The 25976-nt window shown below is 58.7% G+C and overlaps 3 protein-coding genes across 3 annotated transcripts; 2 read left to right on the plus strand and 1 right to left on the minus strand.

Annotated features, from left to right (window-relative positions):
* The first annotated feature begins 775 nt into the window (after positions 1–775).
* LOC137158822 (sushi domain-containing protein 6-like) lies at positions 776–8318 on the plus strand. The gene is made up of 5 exons (XM_067556736.1): positions 776–1010; positions 1891–2022; positions 3304–3516; positions 5636–5783; positions 6367–8318. The coding sequence occupies exons 2-5, from the start codon at positions 1914–1916 to the stop codon at positions 6689–6691; spliced, it is 795 nt and encodes a 264-aa protein (XP_067412837.1). The 5' UTR covers positions 776–1010; positions 1891–1913; the 3' UTR covers positions 6692–8318.
* A 1326-nt stretch (positions 8319–9644) lies between these two features.
* On the plus strand, positions 9645–14892 carry NCCRP1 (NCCRP1, F-box associated domain containing). The gene is made up of 6 exons (XM_067557300.1): positions 9645–9840; positions 11660–11728; positions 12223–12310; positions 13155–13250; positions 14082–14223; positions 14503–14892. The coding sequence occupies exons 1-6, from the start codon at positions 9645–9647 to the stop codon at positions 14641–14643; spliced, it is 732 nt and encodes a 243-aa protein (XP_067413401.1). The 3' UTR covers positions 14644–14892.
* A 2277-nt stretch (positions 14893–17169) lies between these two features.
* SYCN (syncollin) lies at positions 17170–17571 on the minus strand. The gene has a single exon (XM_067557301.1). The coding sequence runs from the start codon at positions 17569–17571 to the stop codon at positions 17170–17172; it is 402 nt and encodes a 133-aa protein (XP_067413402.1).
* Positions 17572–25976: the final 8405 nt, after the last annotated feature.

A 25976-nucleotide genomic window follows, 5' to 3' on the forward strand; every position in this document is an offset into this window, starting at 1 on the left:
CCACGATTGTGGCTGGTTCAGCAGAGCACTACGTGGGCTTTGTACCTGCAGGAAATTCTCTGGTGGCATATTTACAGCCCCTAGGCACCAAGTCCGGCAGAAACCCTCCCTACCAGATCCCTTGTCTAGGGATAGCATCAGACGGGTTCTGGTGATAGATGATTAGCCAGTGCTGGCAGCATGTTCTGACCTACCCTTGGAGGTTCTCCTGGAGCAATGGCGGTCAGGGGGATGGTATTTTTTATCAGTATAACTCTATCCATGCAACCTGCTGCAGTGTGGGTGCGGTGCTAACTGGGTAGCTTATTCCCGCCCCCTCTGGGAATAGCTCTGTGCTGTAGCTGGTGGAATCGCTTTAACTAGACCCGAATAAATGGTACCACTTTCAAGGATAGTCTAGCATTTGAAGACTGGAATAACCATTGGTATTAACAGCCAGAGACCCATGTCCTAAGGTGTCATAAACAATTTACTGACCCCTGGGGTCCAATTGATGGCCCGGGGGAAGGAGGGGGGCCGGCTCAGGCTGGGGGGGCAACGGGGGGGAGGGGAAGGCCGGGGGAAGGAGGGGCCGGCTCAGGCGGGGGGGAGGCAGTGGGAGGGAGGGGAAGGCCCGGGGGAAGGAGGGGGGCCGGCTCAGGCTGGGGGGGCAGTGGGGGGGAGGGGACGGCCCGGGGGAAGGAGGGGGGCCGGCTTAGGCTGGAGGGGCAGTGGGGGGGAGGGGAAGGGCCGGGGTCCGGCTCAGGCTGGGGGTCAATAGGGGGTGGCTGCGGGGAGGAAAGTGACTCGCGCGGGGAATTACCCCCCGGATTTTCCAGCCGGCCCCGCGGGCGGAGCCGGCGGTTGCTTTAAAACCCGCCCCGGGCCCGGCTCCGCTTTGCAAGTTGCCGCTGGAGCCGCCCGGGGACTCGCCCGGCGCCCCCTTCCCTGCGCGGTGACTCCGGCTCTGGACCCGATTCCCCTGGGCCGAGGGGAGACTCTGCCGCCGTGATCCGGAGCGCCGGGACCCGGTGAGGGCGGGGTCTCTCGGGGCGTGGGGGTCCCCGTGCGGGGAGACCCAGGGGCGCAGGGACGGGGGGGTGGGTCTCCCTCTCTCCAGGGCTGCGCGGCTGTGTCCAGGGTTGGGGAGCAGTGCCTGCACCTCTCTTCCGCCCCCAGCGGCAGGCTGGGGCTGGGCTCCTGGGCATGTGTCCTGGGGTGGATGGATGCCCCTTAACAGTAGGGTGGGGGAATCGCTTCAGCTGCTGTCGCCTGGATCCCCCTTGAGACCCCTTGCTGGGCAGGGAGAGCCCCTTTGGGTGTCAATTTGGGGGTGAGGGGTGCTGGGTTTCCCTTCAGTCCTGCCCTTGACTCTGGCACTGATGCTTGGGCCACTTGTCCTGTGGCTCCTGGCACGGCCAGGCCTTTTTGGGGGTTGAGGGGGGCACACGCTGAGATCTGGCCGTGGGGTCCCTTCTGCTCCAGGCCCCTTTGGGACCCAATAGCCTAGAAGCCAGTGGCTGCTGCCCCCCATTCCTCTGTGTCTCAGAGCACCGTGAGGCTGGTGCATGGCCAAGTCTACCGGAGATGCGGAGAAAGGAGCTGTGACTCCCGAGCGAGTGGCTTCCCCCAGCCCCAGATCCAAAGCCAGCCCAAGCTCTTATCGAGCAAAAGCTGGTCCCATTTTCTAGGCTTCTGGGACTCTTTTGGGGTGTGTGTGGGGGAGAGAGAGGGGAGAACTGGAGTATTTAAATACAAACAACCAGCCATCCCATTTTCCCAAAGCCAGTGGGTTTCTCCCTCCAGGATCTGTCCCCACTCCCCATAGCGTGGTATCTGGGGGAGGGCGGTGCTCCCCCGGCAAGCTGGCTATCAAGTCGTGCAGGATGATAACACGTTGGCTTATTGCAGCTGCTCCGGCGGCTTCTGGTGAGATGATGAAGGCCACGGGATGTCCCGGGCTGCGCCGGCCCTTGGGTTACTTCCCCATGGCCTTGCTCTTCCCGGCACTCTGCAGCTCCGGTGCAGAGCTCAGGAGGAAAGGTACCGGCTAGTTGTCACTTTCCAACCCCCTCGTCTCCCTTTTCCTTCCCTCTCCTCCTGGGTGAAACTTCCATCAAAATGGTTTTGGTGGGAAAATGGGTAACAAAAAATCTGCTCCCCCCTGGAAAATTTGGATTTTTTTCTTAAATTGAAGAGCTGAACGCCTAAAAAGTAGAATATTTTCATTCTGTTATGCGGTGGGGGCAACTCTTGGGAGTTGTAGTCTGGGTGCCCCCTGCTCCCATTCTCCTCTATAGGCCAGATTCCCCAGTTAGACTACATTTTCCATGATGCTCCACGGCCTGCCACCTTGGAGACTGGAGGTGGTGACTTATGGGAGACCCTAGCTCTGGTGCATCATGGGAGTTGTAGTCCAGTCCTGGAGCTAGCCTGGAGAGGAGAATGGGAGCATGAGGCACTTGAACTACAACTCCCATGAGGTGCTGCAGCAGCATTTCCCTATTGAAATATTTTGGTGCTTGAATTTTTGCTGAAAAATAAAACTGTTCGGGTGGAAAAGCCCATTTCCTGGCTGTCTCTGCAGCCTGCCCCATAGCTCCTGCTGTGATCCCCACTGCCATAGCTCTAACAATGGGGAATGGGGGCTGGCTGCTGGTTTGTTTCTCCCCCACCCTGTGGTGAGCTCCCAGGCGGGAGTGGATGGGGATAAGCAGCGGCAAAGCCCAGCCAGTCCAGCCATGGGTTTGAGGACAGCAGGCACCTCGCTGTCGCTGAGTCGTTACTTCCCTGGCTGTGAACGGGAAGCCCCACCTCACCTGTCTTCAGGCCAGCACAAACCAGGCTGACATTGGCAACGAAGCAGGGGAGGGCGACCTTCCCAGAGCAACCAGGCGCTGCAGAGAGGGGCATAGGGGACTCAGAACCTCTCTCTGACCTGGGGAAAACTTGGGGTGAGAGGAGAAGATCTGAGGGCAAGAGGGAGGGAGAAGAGGGGTTTAGAAGGGGCTGGGTGCATGCTTGGGGCTGGAGGGAAAGGAGATTGAAACCCGCAGGGCACCCTTTGCCCACCCTGCGAGATAGAGATCCCTGTCCTAGCATAGATGTAGATTGCCAGGAGTAGACGCCCCATCCCCCTGCTCTAACCCACCAGGCCCCACTCCCCTACCTGAGCTAGGGCAAGAACCCAGGAGTCCTGATTCCTAGCCCCCCTGTTCTAACCACTAGTCTGAGTCATGCTTCACTGCCTTGTTACCCCACTCAGGAGCTCCTGGTCCCTTCTCCCCCATTTTAACCCTCAATGTGCCTGTTTCTCCCTTCCAGATTGCCAATACCCGGACGCCCCTGCTCACACTACCTACAGGTGCCTGTCCCCGTCATGCCAGCTGTCTCTGGGTGGCAGGGCATTCAGGGCTGGCTCCAAGGTGCAGCATTTCTGTGAGGCCGGCTACATCCAGGCCGGCCAGCCTGCTGTCTCCGTGTGCAGGGGCGGCCAGTGGAGGGTGCTGAAGTCGGTCGTCTGCGAGCCCCTGGCAGGTCAGTGTGCACCCAGCCCTGCTCTCTGTCTCCTGCTGTGATGGGCAAGAGCCTGTGACAGAGACGTGCTACCTACTGGGCATGGGCAACAGCTCGCAGGGCCTGTTTACTCAGCCTGGTGGCAGACGGACATGGTGTTGCGCTAGTGCTTGCTCTGGTGCTGAGAAGCGGGTGCTGGAATAGATGTGACTTCCGGGCAGCATCTGCATCTGTATTATTATTGTGTCGTACCTAGGAGCTGCCAGCTATGGCCTGGACCCCACTGCGCCAGGCACTGTACGTTTTTATTGCTCTTAGGTGAATTATGGTAGCACCTAGGATCCTGAGTCACGACCCAGGCGTTGTACGGAGGGCAGAGAGCTTGATAAAACCTACAGTCCTGATATTATCCCCATTTTACAGCTGGGGGATAGAGGCCCAGGTTTCCAAGCTGCTTTGGCGCCCAACTCCCATGAGCCTTGGTGCGACTCACCCAGGCCTCCTGTCTCCCAGGCCAGCCCTCACGGCTGCGCCATTCGTTCCCCCAGGGGCTCGAGCAGCAGCACAGTGACTGCCAGCAGGTCTCTGAACCCAGGTCGATGGCTCGGGCCAGCCCACCCCCTCCTTGGCTCCAGAGCCCGCGCTGCAATGGCCACCTAGCTGCATTTAGTGCCATAGCGCGAGGCAGAGCCTGAGCCGGGCTGGGGAGAGGGACGCAGGCAGGTGCTTGCCCCGGTGCCGGCCGTTCGCTCCTGCGTGTGGTGCCTCCGCTCAGCAAGCAGCGTCCGGCGGTGGGTGGGCGTCCCTGAGGCCGGGCTGTGTTCTCTGCGCCGCACCGGGCAGCAGAGGGGAGCTGCCAGTGGAAACTTCCTCCCGTGACAGGGCGGGGGGCGCAGCCTGTGTGGCGCCGGCTGGGGGTGGAGAGGAGGATGATGATGGTAGTGGGGATCTTCCCTGCCGTTCGGCTCATGCGTGCACCTGGCGCGCAAAGCGGGTCCCCACTTCAACCCTGGTCTCACCCCATCTGTGCCTGAGCTGTTTGCTCCTGCCTGCCCTCACCAGCCCGTCTCTCTGCCAGCAGGCGCCCCGGCACCCACAGGAATTGGGGCACCTCCGCTCCCCTACGCCCAGCAGTGGTTGGGACGAAACATGTCAGGGAGGCAGGTGAAATCCAGCCACGGTCAGTCCCATGAGAGCAGTCTTGGTTCGTCCCCAGCGCCAGACCCCTGGAGCGGTCCCTGATCCAGACTACTAAAACTTAATAAACAAAGGGAGGCTGTGTGGCCTAGTGGGTAGAGTCCCGGGCTGGGAATTGGGAGACATCGTTTCTATTCCCCTGGCCAGCTGGGTGGCCTTGGACAAGTCACGTCCCTTCTCTGTGCCTCAGTTTCTCCACCCACTCTTTGTCTATGTAGACGGAGTTCTCTGGGGTGGGGGCAGTCTCTCACTCCAGGTCTGGGCAGCACTTGGCACGAGGGGGGACCCCCAGTCTTGGCCAGGGTCTGGGCAGCTCCCAGCGTGATGAGGGTCCCCCAGATTTTGGTGTTGCCAGCTGCCATGGGATCCCCAGTGTCAGTTGGGATCTTGTGGGTGCTACCGTAACACACCTAATAGTTGCAGTTGGCTTCACTCCAAGCAGGGGGAGAATCTACCGTAATTCAGGTCACCAGGGCCCTGGGTTCTGGGCCCTTCAGGTGTGCTCGGCCTATACAGGGCAAGGGCTGTATTCAGTTGAATATTCTTGATGTGTCAGAGTGGAACTGTCTCAGGAATACTCAGCCTAAGAAGAAGGGGGTTGAACCCGCATGTGGGGTGGGTAGGGCTGGCGTGCCTAGCTTCCCGGCATATCTTTTGTGTCTGGAGCTGCACATGCCTCCGTGGTCCCACTGGCCAGATTTCCCTTTATAGAGGCACCCGAGCGCCATCTGGTGTCCAGAGGGTGCATGTCCCCCATCTGGGTTTCCAGTCCTGGCTGCTTGTTGTTTAATGCGTCCCCTTTCGGGGGGTAGGACTAGAGTTTGGGGTGACCCAGGGGGTCCCAGCACCTGAGATCCGACTGCCTGGAGCTGCAGGGGGCGGTGAAATGGCCCAGCTGCTGTGCGTGACCTGCTGACCTTCCCCCCCCCCCTTCTCTCCCCAGGGCCCCCCGTGCCTCACTCCAGAGCCATCATCGCTGTCACCTCAATCCCCATGGTGGCCGCGGCCTCGGTGACGGCGTCCGCCCTGCTGCTTGTGGCCATGATGTGTGTCCTGCTGAGGCCGAAGGCCTGCAGATACCGGTGCTGGAGGTGGGTTCTGCCTTCTTTCTGGTCATCGCAACAGAGCTGGGGGGCAGGAGCAAACCTCTGCTCCCTTCTGCCTATTGGCTGATGTTCCCGGGGGGGTCCAGCCCCCACCTTCTGTCTCTCCCCATCCTGTAATCATGGGGCGACGGGTCTGGCTCAGTCTCTGGCCTCGTCTGGGCTCTGCCCATTCAGCCAGTGCTGACCCCGATGCAGCGCTAGGGGGCGCTGTGCTGCAGGGAGCGGGGCAAGGGGCTGCGCAGAGGTTGCTGTGGGAAACTGAGGCCCGCCGAGAAGGGAAGTGACCTGCACAGGGTCACTATAAGGAGCAGGAATAGGACCCATCCCGCTCTAACCACTAGACCCCACTCCCCTCCCGGAGCCGGGGACAGACCCCAGGAGTCCTAGCTCCCAGCCCCCTTCCCCGCTCTAACCACTAGACTCCTTGCACCCCGCCCCTACTATTCCCAGTTGTCATGGCAGTTCTCCCCCCATTGTGTTGGGGCCCCAGCGGCCAGGGGGCAGGGGGGGAGGCTGGGGCCCTGGGGAGCAGCCGTGAGCGTGACGTGGTCTCCCCGTCCCCGGGCAGGTGGTACGAGCCCATGGAGGAGTCTGAGGTAAGCACCGTCGATGGCGACCTGGTGCCGCTGCCGTCCTACGAAGAGGCCGTCTACGGCTCCCGGGGGGGCCCCGGGCCGCCCAGCCCCCCCGCGGCGATGCCCCATGTCCTTTCTGGAGGCCTCGACCCCCCAGCGGAAGCAGATGAGCCCTGGGGGAGGTCGCAGGCCACCAGCCCGCCCCCTTCCTACCAGGAGAGCCAAGCGGCAGCTGTGAGCAGTTCCGATGCGGCCCAGCCCACGGCGCCCCCTGACCGGTTCCTGCTCCCCGTGGCTGGCAAGGAGCGGTGCAGGTAGCCGGGGGGGCCCCTGGCAGGGCCCCGACACTACAGCGGAGACGCCTCGTTTGAAACTCGCGCAGCCGGCGCCGGGTTCGTAACGTGCCAATGGGACCAAAGCAGCCTCTGCAGCCCCCCTTGGACTGGCGCCTGCAGCCCCCCGCCTGGAGCGGGGCCCCTGAGGCTGAGGGACGGGCCGTGGGCCCCTGCCCCAAACCACGTCTTCGTGGCAACCCCGCTGGGCCGACCTTTGCCAGCCAGCTGGGGGCAGTGGAGCCGCCCGGCTCAGCCTGTTCTTCTGACCTCTCGGCTCTGGTCCCCCGGGGGCTCCCCCCTTTCTCCTGCCCCCCCTCCACCTCCATCACACTCCTGCCACCACAAAGTGTGTGTGTTTGGGGGGGGGGGAGGGGCAGTTCTCAACCCCGGAGCACAGCTGCCACCTCCCTCCAGCAGCAAGGATCTGTGTGCGCCTGTCCCTCTGTCTGTCCCTGTGCCTGTCCCTCTGTCTGTCCCTGTGCATGTCCCTGCTGGGAGGGGATGAGCCAAAATCAACCCCCCACCCTCGTCTGTCTGGATGGAAGGAATTAGCCCTGCCCCCTGTGTCTGTGTCTCCATCCCTGTCCCTACTGGAGGGGGTGAGCCCTGCCCTCCCCGGCGTGTGCCTGGGTTAAAACACTCAAGGCTACTTTATCCCTTGGCCAATCTGATGCCCGCCCAGCCCGGGCCGGGGGTGCTGCTCCGTGGTGCCAGGGCTGGCTGACAGGGGCAGTTGCACCCACATCCCAGCAGGGGGTGCCGCAGGTCTGGTTTAAATAGCTGTCTCCCCTAGGGCTGCCCCCGGCGGGCGGCTCTTGTCTACTTCCTCCCTGCTACCGTATTTCCCCTCTCCCCCCGCCTAACTGCAGGTGGGTGAGCTGGTGCCCCTGGTGGGGGGGCAGAGGGAAGCGGCTGCAAGTTCAAATCCAAGCTGCCCTGGAGGAGATTGTCCGGCTGCCCCAGGCCCACCCCGCACAGCAAACGCTGGGCCCGCGGGCGGGTGCTGCCCAGGGGTGAATCTTGAGCTATTCCCTGGCCTCCTCCTGACCCCTCCCTGAGTTGGGCAAGGGGGCAGCGCCTGAGATGCCCGAAGTGGCCGGTGGCCCAGGGGGCAGGTAGCGCCTCCCCCGCCGTGGCAGAGATGGTGTTTTGCACGAGATGGATTGTTCTAGTTTTGTGTTGAATGACTCTGGGATGGTTGGTTTTCTTTGCTTTGATGTATTTATGGGGGGGGTGAGGTGCTAATTAAAGAGACTCAAATCCCCCCCTTGTCTTCCATGTCTGGTTTGGGGGGGGGGGCTAACTGTTAGGAGTGGGGGGGATAAGCCCCCCCACTTTGTTCTTCATCTCCCCTCCCCGGCTTGTCCCCCTACACTCATGCCCCCTGTTGGGCTTGGGTGCGGGGAGGCAGGTGCTTGAAATTCCTGGGAAATGGGGGCTGGGGGGTGTTTTGACTTGTTCTCCTGTCTGGTTGTAGGTGCTAGAGGCTCGGGAAGGGGGGGTCTCTTCTCTTGCACCCCCCAATTCCAGCTGCAGCCTGGGGGAGCTGCACCCTTTAAATCCAAGCTGGATGTGACCCATGCTAGGATTGTCACCCCTTCCCTGGAGGATGAGTCCTTGCTGGCGCCAGTGCCCCGTGGGGGGGGGGCTCCCAGGCCTCCCCCCCACTTGGGAGGGGGGCAATTTCCCCTGCGCTCATCATCTTTTCCTGCTTCCACCCCCCCAACCCCTCGTTAGCCTTTTGATTTCATCCCAGCTGCGCCCAGCTCCAGCTTTTCTCCTCGCTGCACGGGGCGCTCCCTCCGAAGGGCTGCTCACCCCACTGCCCCCTGGCTCTGGGGACCAGAAGCGTTAAATCGACCCCAGGGAGCCTGGCCCCATCTTTGCCCTTCTGTATGTGGCCCAGTAGCCTCGGCACTTGAGCCCCTCTGGGTCTGTGGCTGCCTCAGCCTTAGGGACCCAAAGCTGTGACCCACACACAGGTACCGCAGCCCCCCAAGGGGCTGTTGGATGATTCCAGCCCTTGCGCCGGTGCCAGTGGCATTATATCCATTAGCGGGAAGGCTCAAGCGGTGAGGCCGGTCCTCAGCTGGCTGTGGCGTTGCTGTTAGCTGTGACGTTCCGCCCCAGCCCAAGCTGCATCTCTGGGACTCGGGCTGGAGGCTGCAAGAAACAAGGCTGCTGCTGCCTTGAATTGGCCCTTTGTCTGAGCGGCAGGAAGGGCCCACCCAGCTGCAGGAATCCTGGGTGTCAAGGAATGCAGGGGGAGGCACCTGCCCGGCCTGTCCGGGCACCCGGCTCTTTTGTTCTGATCAGGCTGGGCCGACAGGTTCTGATGCCTGAGCTGGTTTGTTTCAAACCACTTCCTGGCCCTAAGGGAGCTGGTGTTGGCTCCGGTCCCATCAGCGCCCCCCTGCTCTGTCTTTTCCTATCTCTGAGCAGGAATGTGGCTGTGGGGAGGAGAGGATTTGGTTCTAGGACTCCTGGGTTCCTTTCCCATCTCTGGTAAAGGGTATGTGTTGGGGGGAGGTTGGGATTGAGGACATCAGCAAGCTGGGAGCTGGGGGAACCCAAGGCTGGGAGAGTAGGGGGCTGCAGGTCAGGATTGAGGGGCCCTGGCAGAGCTTGGTGGGGGGGAGGGGGCAGGGCTGGGTGAGCAGGGGGCCGCAGCAGAGCAGGGGGACCGGGGGCCAGGAACGCCCTCCTTGGGGCTGCGCTTCAGAGGTTTGCACAATGTGTGTACGTGACCTGGCTACCCACAGCCCATGTCATCACCTCCCCACTCCCTGCCAGGGCTGGATCCCCCACCCCGCCGTTGCCCCACAAACCTTCCTGTTCCTCCTTCCCTTCCCCCAGCTGCGGCCCGCCCTGGGCAGGGTGGGGCGGCCCAGGCAGGAATCCTAGCTTCTGTCTCCCAGAGCCGGGAACCCCTCAGGATGGCGTCCCAGCAGCTGCGGGCACAGGACCTGCCGCCCTCCCCCGGGGAGGAGTCCCACGACTGGCAGCGGCAGTTTGAGGGGAGCTGGGAGCTGGGCAGGCGGGGTGTCCCCCTGCCCAGCAACCCGGACTGGCGAGCCCTGTGTGAACGCAAGCCCTTCGAGAGGAACCTGCTGCAGAGCCCCAACCCCGAAGGTAATGTGCGGCCCCCCCCACCCCGCAAAGCACCGGTGCCAGCTGAGCCTCAGCCAGCCGGCCCAGTTTTCCCCTGCCCACTCTAGCCCCCATCCTAGGGGCAGGGTCCCTCTCCTCTGTGGAGTCAGCCCCAGCTGGGGGGACGGACAGGGGAAAGCTGGGCTGGGGAGGACCAGTGGGTGGGGAGGGTGATGTGTGCAGGGCTGTCACGGCCGGGGTCCCATCGTGCCAGGTGCTGCACACACAGACGGTCCCTGCCCTGGAAAACTAGTCCCAACAGCCAGGGAACAGAAAGGGGGTGAGGGCCCCGTTTGGGTGGGAAGTGCCATGGCTGCACATGCTGGGAGAGGGGCACCTGTGTTAATAAACATCGAGCGGAGGGTCTTCACGGGAGTCTCGGAGGTGGGGGATGTTGGCCATTCACTGGAGCTATTTTTAAAGGTCCTCAGCCCTCCTGATGCCCCCACCCCGGCCGCTGCCCCTGGGACCCAGCCGGGCGCTGGGCCAGAGCCAGGCATCTGTGGGCTGGAATGTGCCGGGGGAGCCTGACGTCCTGGCGTCGGGGTTTGGTACCTGCCTTGCTCCGGTGACTGGCCCCCGTGCCAGCGCTTCCCTGGAGGCCAGTACAGCACAGCAGTGCAGCGCAGGAAGGGTTAATCAGCGCTGCTAGCCCCCCTGCTCTAACAGAGGAGTCCTGTGTCAACAGCTGCCATGCCCTCCCCAGAGGTGGCTGCATCTCAGGGCCTGGGCATGGGATCTTTAGGTAAACAGCTGCCACGCCCTCCCCAAGAAGTGGCTGCATCTCAGGAGTGGGGAGGGAATCTCTGTAAACAACAGCCATGCCCCTCCCCAGAGGTGGCTGCATACAAGCACCGGGGAGGGATCTGTGTGTCAACAGCTGTTGTACTACTCCCCAGAGGTGGCTGCATTGTGTGGTGTTTCTGTGCAGCTGATGAACTGCTAGTGCACCCTACTCCAGAGGAGGCTGCATCTCAGTGCTGGGTGAGGGATCCCTTTATAAACAGTCCCTGCGCTCCACCCCAGAGGTAGCTGCATCTCAGCCGATGGGATTCCCTGGTTGGGACACGCTGTGGGATCCCTCGGGGTGCTGTTAACATCGCTCCTCATTCCCATGGCCCAAAGGCAGCCCCATTTCTGGGGGAATCTCTGATGAACAGATTCCGCTGCAGGGAAGGAGGCGCAGGGGCCTGTCTAAACTCGCCGGCTCAGCTCCTCAGGAAGGAGAGGGTTTAGCTCCAAAGATAAACTCAGGCTTGCCTCGGGCGCTGTCAGGCCAGCTGCTCTGGTTGCTCCATTAACTTGATGAATCAGTGTTTCCTCCCCTCCTCCAGGCTTACAACTAGTTCTCCCCTCCACCCCCCCAGTGCCTTCCAGAACCCCCATCTCCGGCTATTCTCCATGGAGGGAAACTGAGGCACCGAGCAGGAAAGTGGCTTGACTAAAGCCATGCAGAGAACCCAGGAGTCCTGCCTCCCAGCCTCTGCCCCTGCTTTAAACACTAGACCAGATTCCCCTCCCAGAACCAGGTACAGAACCCAGGAGTCCTGGCTCCCAGAACCCCCCCCCCACCAACCCGCTACACCCTCCCTTCCCCGAGCTGGGCTAGAACCCAGGCATCCTGAGTCCCAGTGCTAACCACTCAGCCATGCTGCCTGCCTGTAAAGCAGCCAAAAGCAGGGCAGCTGGAGAGAGGGTGCTGCTGGCTTGTGATCGTGGGAGGCTGGGGGGCTGTTCTCAGGCTGGGGGGAGGGTGACTGCGTTGATTGACTGTGTTGTGCGTGTCCCCCCCCCCAATCAGGTGTGAACATTTCGGAGCCGGCTCCCCCCTGCTCACCCAACAGCCCCCGGGTGCCGCTGGAGTCCTTGGGTAAGTGCAGGGAAGGGGCGCCTGGGGTGGGAACAGCTGCCAAGGAACCAAGTAGCCCCCACCATATCTGCCCTCCCATGGGGTGCTGTGCAGCATGCGGGAGAGCCAGGGGCTGGGAGCTGCCAGGGCACGTGTGGGATGGCTCGGAGGGAGGCAGCATCAGGTGGGGAACCCTCACCTTACTTCACCTCTGCTTCACGGCCTCCCACGTGAGGCTAAACTGGGGGCCCTTCGATTTCCCTAGCAGCAGCTGTGTCTCAGCAGTACTTTATGCAGGGATTCCCCTGCCCGGTGCCACATTCCACCCCAGAGCCAGCTGCATCACAGCACTGGGTGAGAGGGAATCCCTGTGTAAGCAGCCGGCCCACCCCAGAGCTGGCTGCATCTCTTGTCCTCCTGGATCCCAGCACAAACCTTCCCTGGCTCTGCAGAACCGTTTGCTGTCAGGGAAGCTTTTGCCTGTTGCTTTTAACCCTCCTTGTAACCCTCCCTAGGTAATTTCAGCGGCTGGGTCATTAGCACCGAGGCGCTCCCCCCCAAGGGGGGTGGTGGGAAGCCAGGCTCTGTGGCACCACGCTTCAGGTAAGCAGCTGTCCTGGGCCAGCCTGGGGGTGGTTCGGGAAGAGGGTGCTGGCTACTGGCGGGCTATGACCCACCGTCACCCCCTGCGCAGCCCAAGCAGTAGAGCTGGGCGTGTTCAGCATGCGCCTGCCTGGGTTGGATCTGAAAGGAGGGGGCTGGGCAAGGTTAGGCCAGGGTGTAGATTGCCCCTGTGTGGTGATACCGGGCAGTGCAGGCTCAAGGCACTGCCCGCCCTACAGGGCGGGTGTGAGTCCAGCAGGCTCCATGAAGAATTTATTAGCATTATTTATTGGCTGTCTTATGGTGGAGATCAGAAGCACCAGTTATAGACCAGGCCCCCCACTGTCCCAGGTGCTGTACATTTTTATGGCTCCTAGGTGTATTACGGTAGCACCTAGGTGCCCCCGTCATGGCCCAGGCTCCCACTGCGCCAGGCGCTGTACAATTTCCTTGCTATTAGGTGTATTACAGTAGCACCTCAGCAACTCCTCCCCCCAACTAGACATGTCCGGGGTCCCACTGCACCAGGCGATGTACATTTTTATTGCTATTAGGTGTATTATGGTAACACCTAGGTGCCCCAGGCATGGCCCGGGTTCCCACTGCGCCAGGCGCTGTACATTTTTATTGCTATTAGGTGTATGACAGTAGCATCGAGGTGCCCCTGTCATGGCCCAGGCCCCCATTGTGCCAGGCACCGGGTGGACACAGAACAGAAAGACACCCCCTCCCCAAAGCCCTGACCAATCTCCTCTCTGCCAGCCCCGCCCGGCCCCGTTCTCCTGGCCCCTGTGGTTCCTGGCTGCCCTGCTCCTCCCTGACCCTTTCCCCCCTCTCCTTGCAGCTGGTGTGTGAAGCAGCAGCGGGTCGACCTGCTGGCGGAGGGGCTGTGGGAGATGCTCCTGGACTCCTACCAGCCGAACATCACCGTCATGGACTGGTACCGGCTCTCCTGTGAATGCTCTGGGGGGTGGCTCCCAATCGCAGCCCCCACATCTGCCCCCCCCGCGGTACCCGGGGCCCTTGCCTTGACCCCGGGGGCTCCCCATCTGAGCCATGGGCCCAGGGCCGGCTCCCTGATGCCAGATACGAGCCCTGCCTTGGATCTCATTGGGGGGCTGACCCAGGCCATGGGGCACCTTGGTGCAGTGCCTTGGTTGGGCAAGAGGGGGCGCAGTCTCCTTTCCTACCCTGTGCGCAGAGCCCTCCCCGGGCCATGGGGCAGGAAGCACCATAGGGCAGTGGGGTGGGCGCTAGGCTGTGAATCAGGACACCCGGGCGACCTTGGACTTCCCTTCTCTTGTGCCTCAGTTTCCCCCGCTGTGATAATTTGGGAGTCCTGGCTCCCCATCCTCTCTGCTGTCACCACTAGACCCCACTCCCCTCCCAGCTGGAGATGGAACCGGGGAGTCCTGATTCCCTCCTTTCCCCCCCCGCCCCCACGCTAGCCTAGGCTTCCCCTGTAAGATGGGGATAATGGTACAGACCCCCACTGTGAAGCGCTGTGAGATCTGCTGATGAAACGCGCGGGGTAAGAGCTGGGGGTTATTGTTATTATTTGATTGTGGCTGCATCATCTGCCAGGGATTTCTTGAGCTTCCCTCAGACCATCCACTGCCAGGGGACAGCGTGCTCCTGCGTGAGTCCCCCCAACCTTCGCTGCCCCCCTGTAGTGAGGAGCAACTCCCCAATCACCCCCCGATCTTGGCAGAGGACACCCTGCCGGGTGGGGCGGGGCTGCTGCTGTTCATTGCACTCCCTTCTGGCGCAGGTATGAGGACAGCCGGCTGGCGGAGACCGTGTACCAGCTGCACGTCCGGCTGCTGGCCGCCGACGGGCAGACGTCCCTGCAGGAATTCCACCACGAGGACCCCAAGGACGGGGTGTCCCAGGAGAAGAGGAACTGGTGCCACGTAAGGGAGACGCGGACCTCCCTGGGAAGGGTGGGGGCGGAAGAGGATGGTTTCGGGTCTTGCCCGCGGCCTCCACAACTTGAGGGAAACTGAGGCACACATCGGCATCATACAAATATTACAGACACTCCTCACTTCATCCCAGGGGACTCGGGCCCCGGGGGGTTGCGCGCACAGGCAGACAGGGACTTGGATGGAGCCCGGAGGGGGAGACCGGGACCGGGAAGGGGTCTCTTTGGGGCTGTGGGCTCAGACCTCGATCGTTTCCCCGCTTTGAAGGTTTCCCATGTTTTCCGCGACTACGGCCCGGGAGTGCGGTACGTCCATTTCCAGCACAAGACCCTGGACGCCGAAACACCGGGCGGGTTCTGCCGCACCAGAGCGACAGACAGCAGCATCTCCGTGCAGCTGCGGGACTGACGGCCGGGCTGGCAGCCGGGGTGCGGGGGAGGGCATGGCTCAGTTTCCAGTCCCCAGGGGGTGACAGCAGCACCCAGACAAGGGCCTGCGCTGAATTCACGGGAGCAGAGAGCTCTGACCCTCTCGCTGCCCCACACCTGGGGGGCAAAGCTGAGCTTGTGTAGGGTCTCTCAGGTCAGCCTCGCGCCTTGGTCGGCTCCAAAGGGAAGGGATTAATAAAGGTACCTTAGGGGAGTAGGGTCTAGTGGTTAGAGCATGGGGGGGGTGGGGCTGGCATTCAGGACTCCTGGGTTCTCTTCCCAGCTCTGGCAGGGTAGTGGGGTCTAGTGGTTGGGGGGGGGAGGGGCTGGGAGGCAGGACTCCTGGGTTCTGTTCCCAGGTCTGGCAGGGAAGTGGGGTGCAGTGGTTAAGCCTCCTGATTTGCACTCCCGGTTCTGATACTGACTCAGTCTGTGCCACTGAGTCAAGGCACTTCAGGTCCGTGCCTCAGTTTCCTCAGCTGCCCCATGGGGTGATACCTGCAGGGGAGGTGCGAGGCTGCATTACTGATGGGAGCTGGGCAGCGGCATTAAAACATTTCTGGTAATTCCTGTGAGCCTGCAGCCTGTCTTCTTGGCCACAGCCCTAGTCCCCTTCCCTCTGTTGTACACCAAAGCAAGTATTTATTGAGTGCTCTCCCCACCCCAGAGGTGGATGCAACCCAGCACTGGGCGAGAGTGCCCTGTATAACCAGCCATTGCACTCCACCCCAGAAGCAGCTGCGTCTCAACGCCGAGCAAGGGATCCCCATGTTAACTGCTGCTTTGCCCCACCACAGAGGGCAGGAGGGAATCCCCATATAAATAGTAGCTTTGCCCTACCCCAGCAGCAACTGCATCTCAGCCCCGGGTGAGAGATCTCTGTATAAACAGCTGCCACGCCTCACTCCAGAGATGGCTGCATCTCAGCACCTACTGAAGGATCCCTATATAAACAGCCGTGTCCTGGTGTCCAGGGGTTAGGACTCTCACCTAAGATCTGGGTGACCCAAGCTCAATCTCCTGGGCATTCGTGTAGGCCTTGTCCACACTGCTTGTGACAGAAGCGTGTTTAGCACCGTGTTTATCAACCTCTCTGTTACCAGGGACCAGTTTGCTGCCTTCCTAAACTGGGTCCGGGAGATATCAGGGACTGGTGCTGGTCCATGGACCAGTCGTGGAGACCCTCTTTAGCCGATATAACTTGTCCCAATTCCCAGCGTGACCCCCGGTAAAAGGGCATTTACACTGGTATCTCTGCATTGACACTAGAGCTTTTGCCACAGTGGAAATCTCACCCAGCAGTCACACACTTACCTGACATTGCCAAACCTTTCTGCACAGGCCTGGCCTGTGTCTCAGTTTCCCCAGCCGCACAAGGGCGACCTTCCTCACAGGAGGCTAAATTCATTGCGAGCTCAGAACCTCACAGCTAACCCCTGAGTGAGAGAGGCAGCCTGGCCTGTTCCTGGCTCTGTTCTGTTCCTGGCTCTGCCACCCACCAGCTGGGTGACCTTGGACAAGTCACCTCCCCCCGCTCCGTGCCTCAGTTTCCCCACTTGTAAAAGGGGGATCGTGATACCACCCTCCTCCGCGAGGCACGTTGCGATTTGCTGCTGGAAGAGGCAGCGATTACTAGGGTTTTCTCAGCATTGCAGTTGTGTTTATTGCAGGGAAAGCCGGGATAAAGCCGAGATGCGGGGGAGGGTGTTTGAGGAGAAGTGGAGCTGAGGGGTAAACCAAGCAAGGCTGATGTGCTTGAAGATGTACAGCTGCCTGGAAGTATTATGTGGTGCATTTAACCTTTCTGGATGTTAAATGGATGAGGAATTAGGTCGCTCAGCCCAGCTAAAAGCTGCAGCTTGTGCTCCATTTGTTAATAGCATCGTAACACCACTGATGGTGATTTAGTACGCCAACGCTGTGCTAGGGGCTGGACAAAGTTCAGATTAACACAGCCCCAATGGGGTTTGCAATTTAAAGGGAATTTACCAGTCGCTCTGTGCTGCTCCCTGACGCCGAGATGCTTTTCCATTGGCATTTTCTTGTTGGCAAATCACCCAGGGTCCAGACAAGAACAGCACATCGGGGAGAGCAGAGGCCGCTGGGCTAAAAGCACCCCAGAAGCCTCAGCTGCAGAAGTGGTTGGGCATGTGGACGAGAACCCGTGGTGCTGTGAGTGGGCAGCGATCACTCAGACATGGTGGAATAGGTCTTCCTGGCAGCGGACAGCATGGTGGGGGTGGGCACTGAATGCTGATGCAGGCTGGGATTTGGGTTGCCTGGCTGGAGGTCTGGTGTCAATAGTGGGATAAAGGCTTGGCTCAGGTGGAGGTCTGGTATCAGCGGTGGGATAAAGGCTTGGCCCAAGTGGAGGTCTGGTGTCAGTGGTGGGATAAAGGCTTAGCCCAACTGGAGGTTTGGTGTGAGCAGTGGGATAAAGGCTTGGCCCGGCTGGTGTCAGCGGTGGGACAGGTCCTGGTCACACTGTTTTTCCCTCGGCCTCGCCTCAGTTGCACTTGCAGTAGTAGGCGGAGATGGAGTTATCCCAGTCACCAAAGAGCCCCTTCTTGATCTCCTGCAGCCGATACACCACCCCGCTGCTGAACTTGCGGCTGTAGCCGTTCTTGCCCGTCTTGGACCAGACGTTGAGCTCGCAGCGCGGTGCCACCACCAAGGAGGAGATCTTGTCGTTCCAGCCGAGAGGCACATAGGGCACGTCGGTGCCCGGCTGCACCTGCAGCACTTTGCCCCCGCAGCACTGGGCGTAGTATGGGCTGTCGTCCGTGTACAGCTGGGCACAGATCTTGGTCCCATCCGTGTTCTTCAGATCCGCCGGTGCCGGGCACTGGGCCCCGGCCAAGGCCAGGAGCAGAGGAAGGAGGAGCAGGGTCGGCACGGCCGTCATCATCCTGGTGCTGATGGGGGACCCTCAGCAGGGAGCCTCCTTTATAGAGTCCCCTTCCCGGGGCGGAGCCCAAGGACGGTGGGGGCAGGAGTGATAAGGGTGGGAAAAAGGAAAGCTGATGGCACAGCCGCGCACGGTGTGTCCTGCCAAGAGATTTCCCAGCTGAGACCTCATGTGAGCACCCGGGGGCTTGACAGCCAGTGGGGGTGGAGGCTGCTCCCCCTGGAAGGGTGGGGTCACTCACCACTGCCCCCTTAACGGGCTTGGAACCGTTGGAAGTGTTATTGTCCCTCCCCCGCCCCATTTTACAACTAGGGAAACTGAGGCATGGGAGGGCACAGAGGTCATCCAGGAATCCTGACTCCCTAAATTGGTTGTGCTGTAACCACTAGATATCACTCCCCTCAATACTGGCAATAGAACCCAGGAGTCCTGGTGCCGCTTGCTCTAACCATTGGACCTCTCTCCCCTCCCAGAGCAGGGACTAGAACCCAGGACTCCTGGCTCCTGGTCCCTCCCTCCTCCAGTCAGGATGCCTGGGTTCTGCTCCTGGTTGTGCCGCTTGACTTGCCATGTGACCTTGGGCAAGTCACTTCACTCGCTCCGTGCCTCAGTTTCCCTGTTTGTAAGGTGATGGCAGCAACACGTGCTTGGTGAGCCAGAGAGGAAATGAGCATTGTGATCCCCCGGCGCCAGTGCAGGGCTGGTCTGGCCGCCACCTGCCTTCACCGCAGCCCTAGGACTCCAGCGTTCCATCGGAGAACGATTCCCCTCCCCCACCCCCCTCGGCTGGAACGACACATGACAAGCTCCCCCCATGTCTGCAGCACTGGCAGGTGTGTGCTTTCCCCCGGCTGCCCATCCCCCTGCGTCATGGCCTTGAGCACAGGGGAGTCTGATCCTTCCATCCGCCTCCGACCAGGCCCGCGCCGAAGGACGTGGCCTCGTCCAGTCAGCGCCGCGAACAAGTGCCGGGGGCTCCCCGCCCAGGGACAGCAGCTCCTTTCTGGAGCCGAGCCGACGAAGCCTGGAGCCCGGTCGCTACAGGCAGGTAGGTCCTTAAAGAGGCAGGGAGGCACCTTGGGGGGATTGAAACCAATGGGAGTTAGGCACCTGGGGGGCTTTTGGAGAGCCCCACGAAGCACCTGGCTGCTTTCCGTGCCTAAATCCCTTTGTAAAATCCAGCCTACTGCTCTCTGCTAGTGACCAAGTATTTCCTTGGGAATAGCAGGGCCGGAGCCCAGGGGGGTTGGGAGGCTTTGTGACTCATTAACTCGGTTCTGAAGCCCTTCTGCATGCAAGGAAGGTTGGCCCGGCCCTCTAGGGACCTGGTTCTAGTCCCCTCTTTTCCTGTAGCGACTTTGAGCAAGCCATCAGTGGGGCGTACAACGGGCTCCTGAATAAGAGTGGGGGGTCATGACCGCCTGTGGAAATCTTCCCCCTTCAAATAAAATCTCGGGGGGCCTCTGTTTCCTCGTGCGTACGTTGAGAAGGACAGCCCTGCCTTTGTCTATAGAGGCCTTACGGGGCGAGTCCCCGGCTGGGCCCCTCAGTCCTGCAAACACCTCGCCTTTGCAGGTGAGCAGCCTCTGGAGAGGTGTTGGGGGGTGATTACTTTCCTGACCCGATTTCTTTCAGGTGGGAGGAGCCTCTTAGGGTGGGGCGGGGCTTAGCCCCTCACCACCATCTGGGCGTAATTAGCGACTTCCCAGCCCATGGGTTTGAGGCTGGACTTCTTGGCTAAGAGGCCAACAAGCAGGTCGGTGAAGGGGGCGAGAAGCCCCCCCCCTCCACCCCATCTGATTTCTGTTGAGCTGTTCTGCCTGGGAGAAATGAATCCGTTGTCCCGGGAGAAAAGCTGCTGAGCATTCTGCTGCTGGCTTACGGGGCGGGCGGACGGGGGGAACCCCACTGGCCAGGTCCCGGGCTCCCCACGCAGGCTGCGCGCTTCAAATCTTTGTAGAGAGGCCGAGGCTCCCACGTGGGTGACGGTGCGTTAGCCATGCCCAGCAGGGCCGGATTAAACCGCAGGCAGGGCACAGCAGGGGCTGCCTGGTGAAATCAGCAGCTTTTTTAAAATGCCGGGTCCGGTCCCCAGCGCGTTGTCCTGAGCGTGGAATGAGGGCGGGGAGAGGTGTGACCTGCCCTGTTGGTTGTAACCCCGGAGAGCTGCTGTGATCCAAAAGATGGGTGGGCCCCCAGGGGGGTGTGCCAACCACCCTGAGCTGCCATCATAGGGCCTTGACAGGGGGACTTACCGGCTGCTGAGTGGTGGGGGGCCAGTGCAGCTAACCGGCGAGCATGGAGGAAGGGTGAACAGAGGGGACAGCAGAGACAGAATCCAGAACCTGAACAAAGTGCTACTGTGCGAGGGCCTAATGCCAGGACCCCGGGCTGGGAGTCAGGACGCCTGGGTTCTCTTCTTGCCCCTGGCCTGAGGTATGACATTACGCCGGTCAAGGCATGGAGAGACCCGAGGCAATCATGCCCGAATGCCCGCAAGGAGAACGTGGGATTTAACCGCTCGCCCCGGTACGCCCAGGCTAGTGCTGTCGCTGCGAACGGAGCCCAGGATTCTGGAGTCCAGGGTCTGCCCCCCGGGACCTGCCTCTGAGCCAGGTTAAGGACACGCGCGTCTATTCTCAGGCGGCTAATGCTACATTAGCCAAGTGTCCCTGGAGGCCGTGTGACGCTTATTCCTTACCCTCATCTCTTAGCAGCGACTGTGCTGGGCAAAGAAGCTGGAATATTAGCAGCCGCGCTGCGATTCTGCTTTTTGTGCCTTGTTTCATCAGCGTCTTCTCTCCCTCCATCTCTTCAGCTCTTTTTATACCACCTTGCTCTGTGCTCTCAATGGGCAGGTGGAAAGTGGGTCCTCTCCTTGAGGTGACGGCAGCTAGAAATTACCCAACTGACCTCGCGGGTGAAAGAGGCAAGATTTTTCTGGCTTCTCCCAGGGCTGTGTGGCTCCCAGCGTTATCAGCATCGCATGGGTTTAGATTCCGGTATCAGAGCCGGTTGGAAAATCTTGGCTGGAACAGTTTTCCATGGAAAAATACAGTTTTGTCATAATCGAAACCTTTTGAGGGGACATGCCAATTTCAACAGAACTTTTCCCAGGGAAACGTTGAAATCGACTCATGTTGACTTTCTAAAGAGGTGTGGCTTTGGCTTTATTGGTTTGATGCAGTTTGGTTTTGACTTTGATATTACCTGGCACAGGGATTTTAATATAGTGCTTGACACGAATGGAATCAAAAGGAGAAAGGCGGAACAAAAGGTTTGTACCTTCTCTACATGATTTGACAACATCTGAATAATTCAACGGGCCCGGATTGAAACTTTTTGGCATGTTCATTTTTGCGAGAAATTTTGGTTTCTCATTTTTATTTGGAATTTAACATTCCCTTCCCCCCAAGTGCCAGAAAGGAAACTCCAGCTTCCCACCAGCTCTCTCCATTATTCAGCAATTCCCAAATCAGGAGTTGCCCTTCCCCCCCAAAAATCACCAGGTTTGGGGGGGGGGGGAGAAAGTATTTAGGTTCTTTTTCTTGATCTGCTTCTTTCTGAGGCTTTCGGACTCACCTTTCCCAGCTGCTCTCTGCAAACACCAGGACTTAGAAACATACTTTTTATTTTTTTAAAAGCAAAATCTGAGATTCCAGGAGCTGGGGATTTAAGGAAACCCCCAAACTGCACGAGAGTTGGCAATGCTAGAACTATAATACGCTTGTCTGATGTGCTGGTTTGCATGGAAGGCCGGTGCTAGGACATGGCTAACACAGTGGGCTACTGTTCCGGATTCTTGACTCTCCTCATAGCTTTGGGCAAGTCACTTTCCCTCCCTGGGCCTCAGTTTCCCCATTGTTTCCTGTTACACGGGGATGATGATAATCCAGCTTTGTCCACTGGGAATTCTCTGAGGCAGAAATTGTCTCTCGCCCTGTGTCTGTGCAACGCCTGGCACCACGGATCCTTGATCTTGTCTAGAGCCTACGGATGCTACCATAATGCATGCAATGTTATTTCGTTTCCATATGTTGTTGCTGTTGTCTTCAACCCTGCTGTATCCTAGAGGCCTCTTCCCTGGGGCTGTCATTAGATCTCTGCTGCAGAGGATGAAAAGGAAAGTGAAACGGGGCAGGAGCCGGGAGGAAGTCCCAGGCTGAGGAGGGAGAACGTGGATGTGATGTTAAGTCCAGATGACACAAGCTTCCCGGCCCTGAATTCCCAGCAGTGAATAATGAACAAACCCATCGCCCTCCGTGGAGTGGGACCCCTGCCTATGTTGTCTCCTTCTTTGGGGGCTGGGTGTTGCTCCAGCCTTGACTAAATGTGTTAATTGAGTCAGGCAGTGGGGGGGCCTTGTTAAATTCAGGGCTTGTGGGTTTGATCCTCACAGCTGGGGGTTGTTCTAGGGCTGCTCAGGCAGTAGAGCCTTGTGCTGTTGGACTCACAGACGGTGGGTTTGAGCCCTGTTACTGCCGTGCCTGGTCCCCACTGACTCCCATGTCTCATTTAAAAATCCCCGTGGCCTTCAACGGCTGCTTTTGGGATGGCGTTAGAAAGCCCCAAGAAAGACTGATGCAAATGGACACATACAGTTACTGCTTCCCCCTACCCCAGCCCGAGTCCTGGGGTGATGAAAATGGCAAAAAACAGGTGGGCTTTTTTTTTTTTTGCTTTCATCAGCTTTTTTATTAACCGTGCCGTAAAGGCACAACGTGGTGATACTCAGGAGCAAACGAAATGTTGCACATCATTGCTCAAAATGTTACAATGCAGAGAGCTCAGATTCTCCCCCGACTTCCCGTTCTGAAGCCACAGGGTCCCGGCCACTTGCATATTAAATAATTATAAAAACACCGCCCTTAGCAGTACAGGGCACATGACACATGTCTGAGCAGTTCTCAACACCTCCCCCCTGCCCCAGCAGAGGGCAGTGTTGCACATACACACAAGTTGGCTCATTGCAACATGTCGGACAGAAGGTCTCTCTCAACATATAATCTAAGTCTCAGGCGACGAACCATGAATAAATAAAGATATAATCAAACTCCAGTTTAAATGATTACCCCGACGATTCCAGGGACTGAAAATAAATCACATAAATAAGACGCACATTTTGTAACACTGCTGTGGTGAGGGACGGCAGCTTGTACCTAAAAACACTGAATGCAGAATTTCTTCTGCTGGAGTGAAATTTGCCCCTTGTGTAACCCTAAGCTCCGTCGACAAAGGGTTGAATTTCTCTCATTAATGCACAGAAACCAGCTGTGATTCAGACGGGGCTTTTGACCAAAATTGCTGAGAAATATTAGAAATTTCAGAATCCCCCGTTTGAAAATTCAACATTTTGAACATTCAAAAAAAACTTTCCGCCCACTTCGCGGTGAGTTGAAAATCAGGGATGAAAATGCATGACACTGGACGGGTGTCAACCAGCTGTGACCACTAGTCCCTTTTGAAAATGTTAGGCCTTTACTTTCTTAAAGGAGATTAAATTAGGAGCCGGGAAATGGTTAATAAACCTCTGAGGAGGCCGTCAGGACCCACAGATGCAATCTGATGGGTTGACATTGACCTGAGAAGGCGAGCCAGGAGAAAGCGACTGACTCATCCTGTGACTTTCCAGCCAGTCAGGAGCCAGGATCTTCTCCTGGTATGTAACAATACAGTATTTAAAAACATATACGGTCCAAGCCCTTCTCCCCCGCACCCATCTACCCCCACCATATCAGTTCTGTAGGTATCCGGTCTAAAGTGCCCCCTGTTGGCAGCAGGGCAGATCGACAGCGACAGTGTTTTAGTGGCAGGATTCATTGTAGACAACATACATCAGATCCTTTCTCAGTAGGTGGAGGAGGTTGAAGATCACAGCACCCTCCAGAAATCTGGCGGACACCCGGGAACAGAGAAATTGAAAATGTGCATTTCAGCTTGTACCAGATGCAGATTTGGAGCACGGCACAGGGCGCTGGGGCTGCGGGGAGGCAGCAGGGAATAGTCGGCTCTCAAAGCCCAGGCCACTTAGGCTAAAGGAGAATCACCGCTAGCTGCCAGCACCAGAAGGGATAGGACACAGGGTTGTAGTGTTCTGACTCTAGCCAGCAGAGGGCAGTGGCGTGTGCTGGTACAGATGCACCGGCACATGTACAGAAGTGCACAGAGTTCACTACAGTCCCAAAGGTGTCTTTCCTTCTCAGTAGCTTAGGGTGCCTCTGCCCATCTCTTCTTAACTTGCCCCGATGCCCCAGGGGACAAATGACCTTCCCAGGGATTTACCCATGACTGAACGGCCCCAGTCATGGACCAGGCCCCCATGGCGCTAGACGCTGTGCATTTTTATTGCTATTAGGTGTATTACGGTAGCACTCAGGTGCCCGAGGCATAGAGCAGGACCCCACTGTGCTAGGCGCTGTACAAACCTAGAACCACCTGATGGTCTGTGCAGCAAAGGGCCGGGGTGCTATTCTGCATCCTCACATGGCTTTTTCTGGCATGGGATTTCCGGAGCCATTTGGTAAGGCCAGGCAGCTGTGTGGTGGCCTCGTGATTTGGGGCCTTCAGCTGGATTTGAAAGACGGCGCCGGGTGCGTTACAAATGGCCCCTTCTCTTGCGGGCCGTGGGTGGGCAGCAACTGCTCTGTGCTAGCCGCTCACTCAGTGGCCCCTGCTGCAGCCTGGCTCGTGCAGCTCTCCTATTTTATGGGGCTCCCCCAGATCCGGCTGGGCTTTCGTGCCTCTGGAAAAGCCAGACAAGCTGCTTTCAACTCCCACCCCTTTGGATCTGCCTCAGCGTGCGGCGCGTTGGATTTAACCAGAAGAGAAGCGTGCGTGTGGGCCTGTGTACAGCCAGCTCACGGAGCTACTTCTGCAGTTCGGCTGGAAGGGGCCTGGGCTCTGGGGCCAAAGCAGCTCAAAGGTTATTGCACAGACAACGAGGAGATGTGCTGGGATACATTTTAACTACGCCCTTGTGGTATAAAACCACCGCCACTTGTGTGAGTATATAGAATGGAGCAGTAGCTCCACTATAATTAAGGCTGTGAGTAGTTTACTCTGTGTGTGTGTGTGTATGTGTGTGTGTTATATTTACACTCATGGCATTGGAAGAATATAGTTTACGAAATCCTAAGATGTTTTCAACTCAGCTTAAACTGATGAAAGGAAATACGTTTTCACGTGATGTGCGATTGGCCTGTGGAACTCATTGCCACAGGAATTGGTGAGGTTGCTGCAACAGGGTGGCCTGCCCCTTTAAGGGCCTTGGGCCAGCCAGCCTAGTCTGTTTATCAGCCCCAGCTGGGAAAGGGACAGGTGTTTTTGGTACAGGGCTGGGAAAGCTCAAGGGGGAGGGAAGGCACAGGCGGGAGATGGGCTCCTGCAATTGGTTCTGAAGCCAGAGAGACAGAGAGAGGCAAGGGGCCACCTCTGGGATTTTCTGTGTTCGATTAGCAGTCGCTCAGCCCCCTGGAACTGATGGTGGTGGGGAAACTGAGGCAGCAGCTAGCCTGATGACAGACAGGGAAGGCAATGCTGTGCTTGGCAGGAATTTCGCAAGATTTAGGAAGGGATGTTTCTGCAGAGAACAAGAATTGCCAGCGTTGTAACAGCTAGGGGCCGGGAGGGGGGAGCGGCCACCATGCTGCTTGGGGGAGGGGCTGGCACTGAAGCAGCTTCTGGCCAGCCCCCTAGCAGCAGGTGGACGCGTACCATTGGGAGATGGCCTGCGTATCCCCGGGGGTACATGTACCATAGTTTGGGAACTGCTGCGCTAGGGGCTGTACATTTTTATTGCTATTAGGTGTATTAAGATAGCACCTAGGAGCCCCAGCTGTGTACCAGGCCCGCATTGTGCCTGGTGCTCTATAAACACACAGAACAGGCTGGTCCCGGCCCGAAGAGCTGACGATCCCCGAGCCACCCTGCGCCCTTCCAGCACGGAGCATGAATATTCATGCTCTGTAATGAGCTGCCGACTAGCTTCCCCTTGGCTTTGGCATATCTGGTTTATAGTTCTTGAAACGCGGCTAATGTCTGCCGTTATGCGATCTCACATGCTGAACGCCAGGCCCACAGCGACACAGCCTCCCTTCGTAGCAACCCTGGCACGTCTACAGAGAGCGTTTGCATTACAGACCAGGGTGACTTGTGCGAGTAAGTCTCCGACGCAGGCTTATAATTAAAAATCCAGCTGGGTTCTATGGATCTTAAAGAACGATTCCTCAGGAAAAAAGAAGCAATTTTGCCTCTGCTAAGCCAGCTTGCATAAACACTCCAGGAAGTTTTGTTTCTAATTAATACCAAGGATGGATTGCTTCACTAGCTAGCTGCTTGCCTTGTATTATGGCCGTACTACATCACTCCTGGCAGGCGTTTTCAGACCTGAAATTGCGGGTGTACAC

Source organism: Emydura macquarii, unplaced genomic scaffold, assembly GCF_026122565.2.
Source record: "Emydura macquarii macquarii isolate MOO-44397 ecotype Brisbane River unplaced genomic scaffold, CSIRO-AGI_Emac_v2 contig_1790, whole genome shotgun sequence".
Classification (NCBI taxonomy): domain Eukaryota; kingdom Metazoa; phylum Chordata; order Testudines; family Chelidae; genus Emydura; species Emydura macquarii.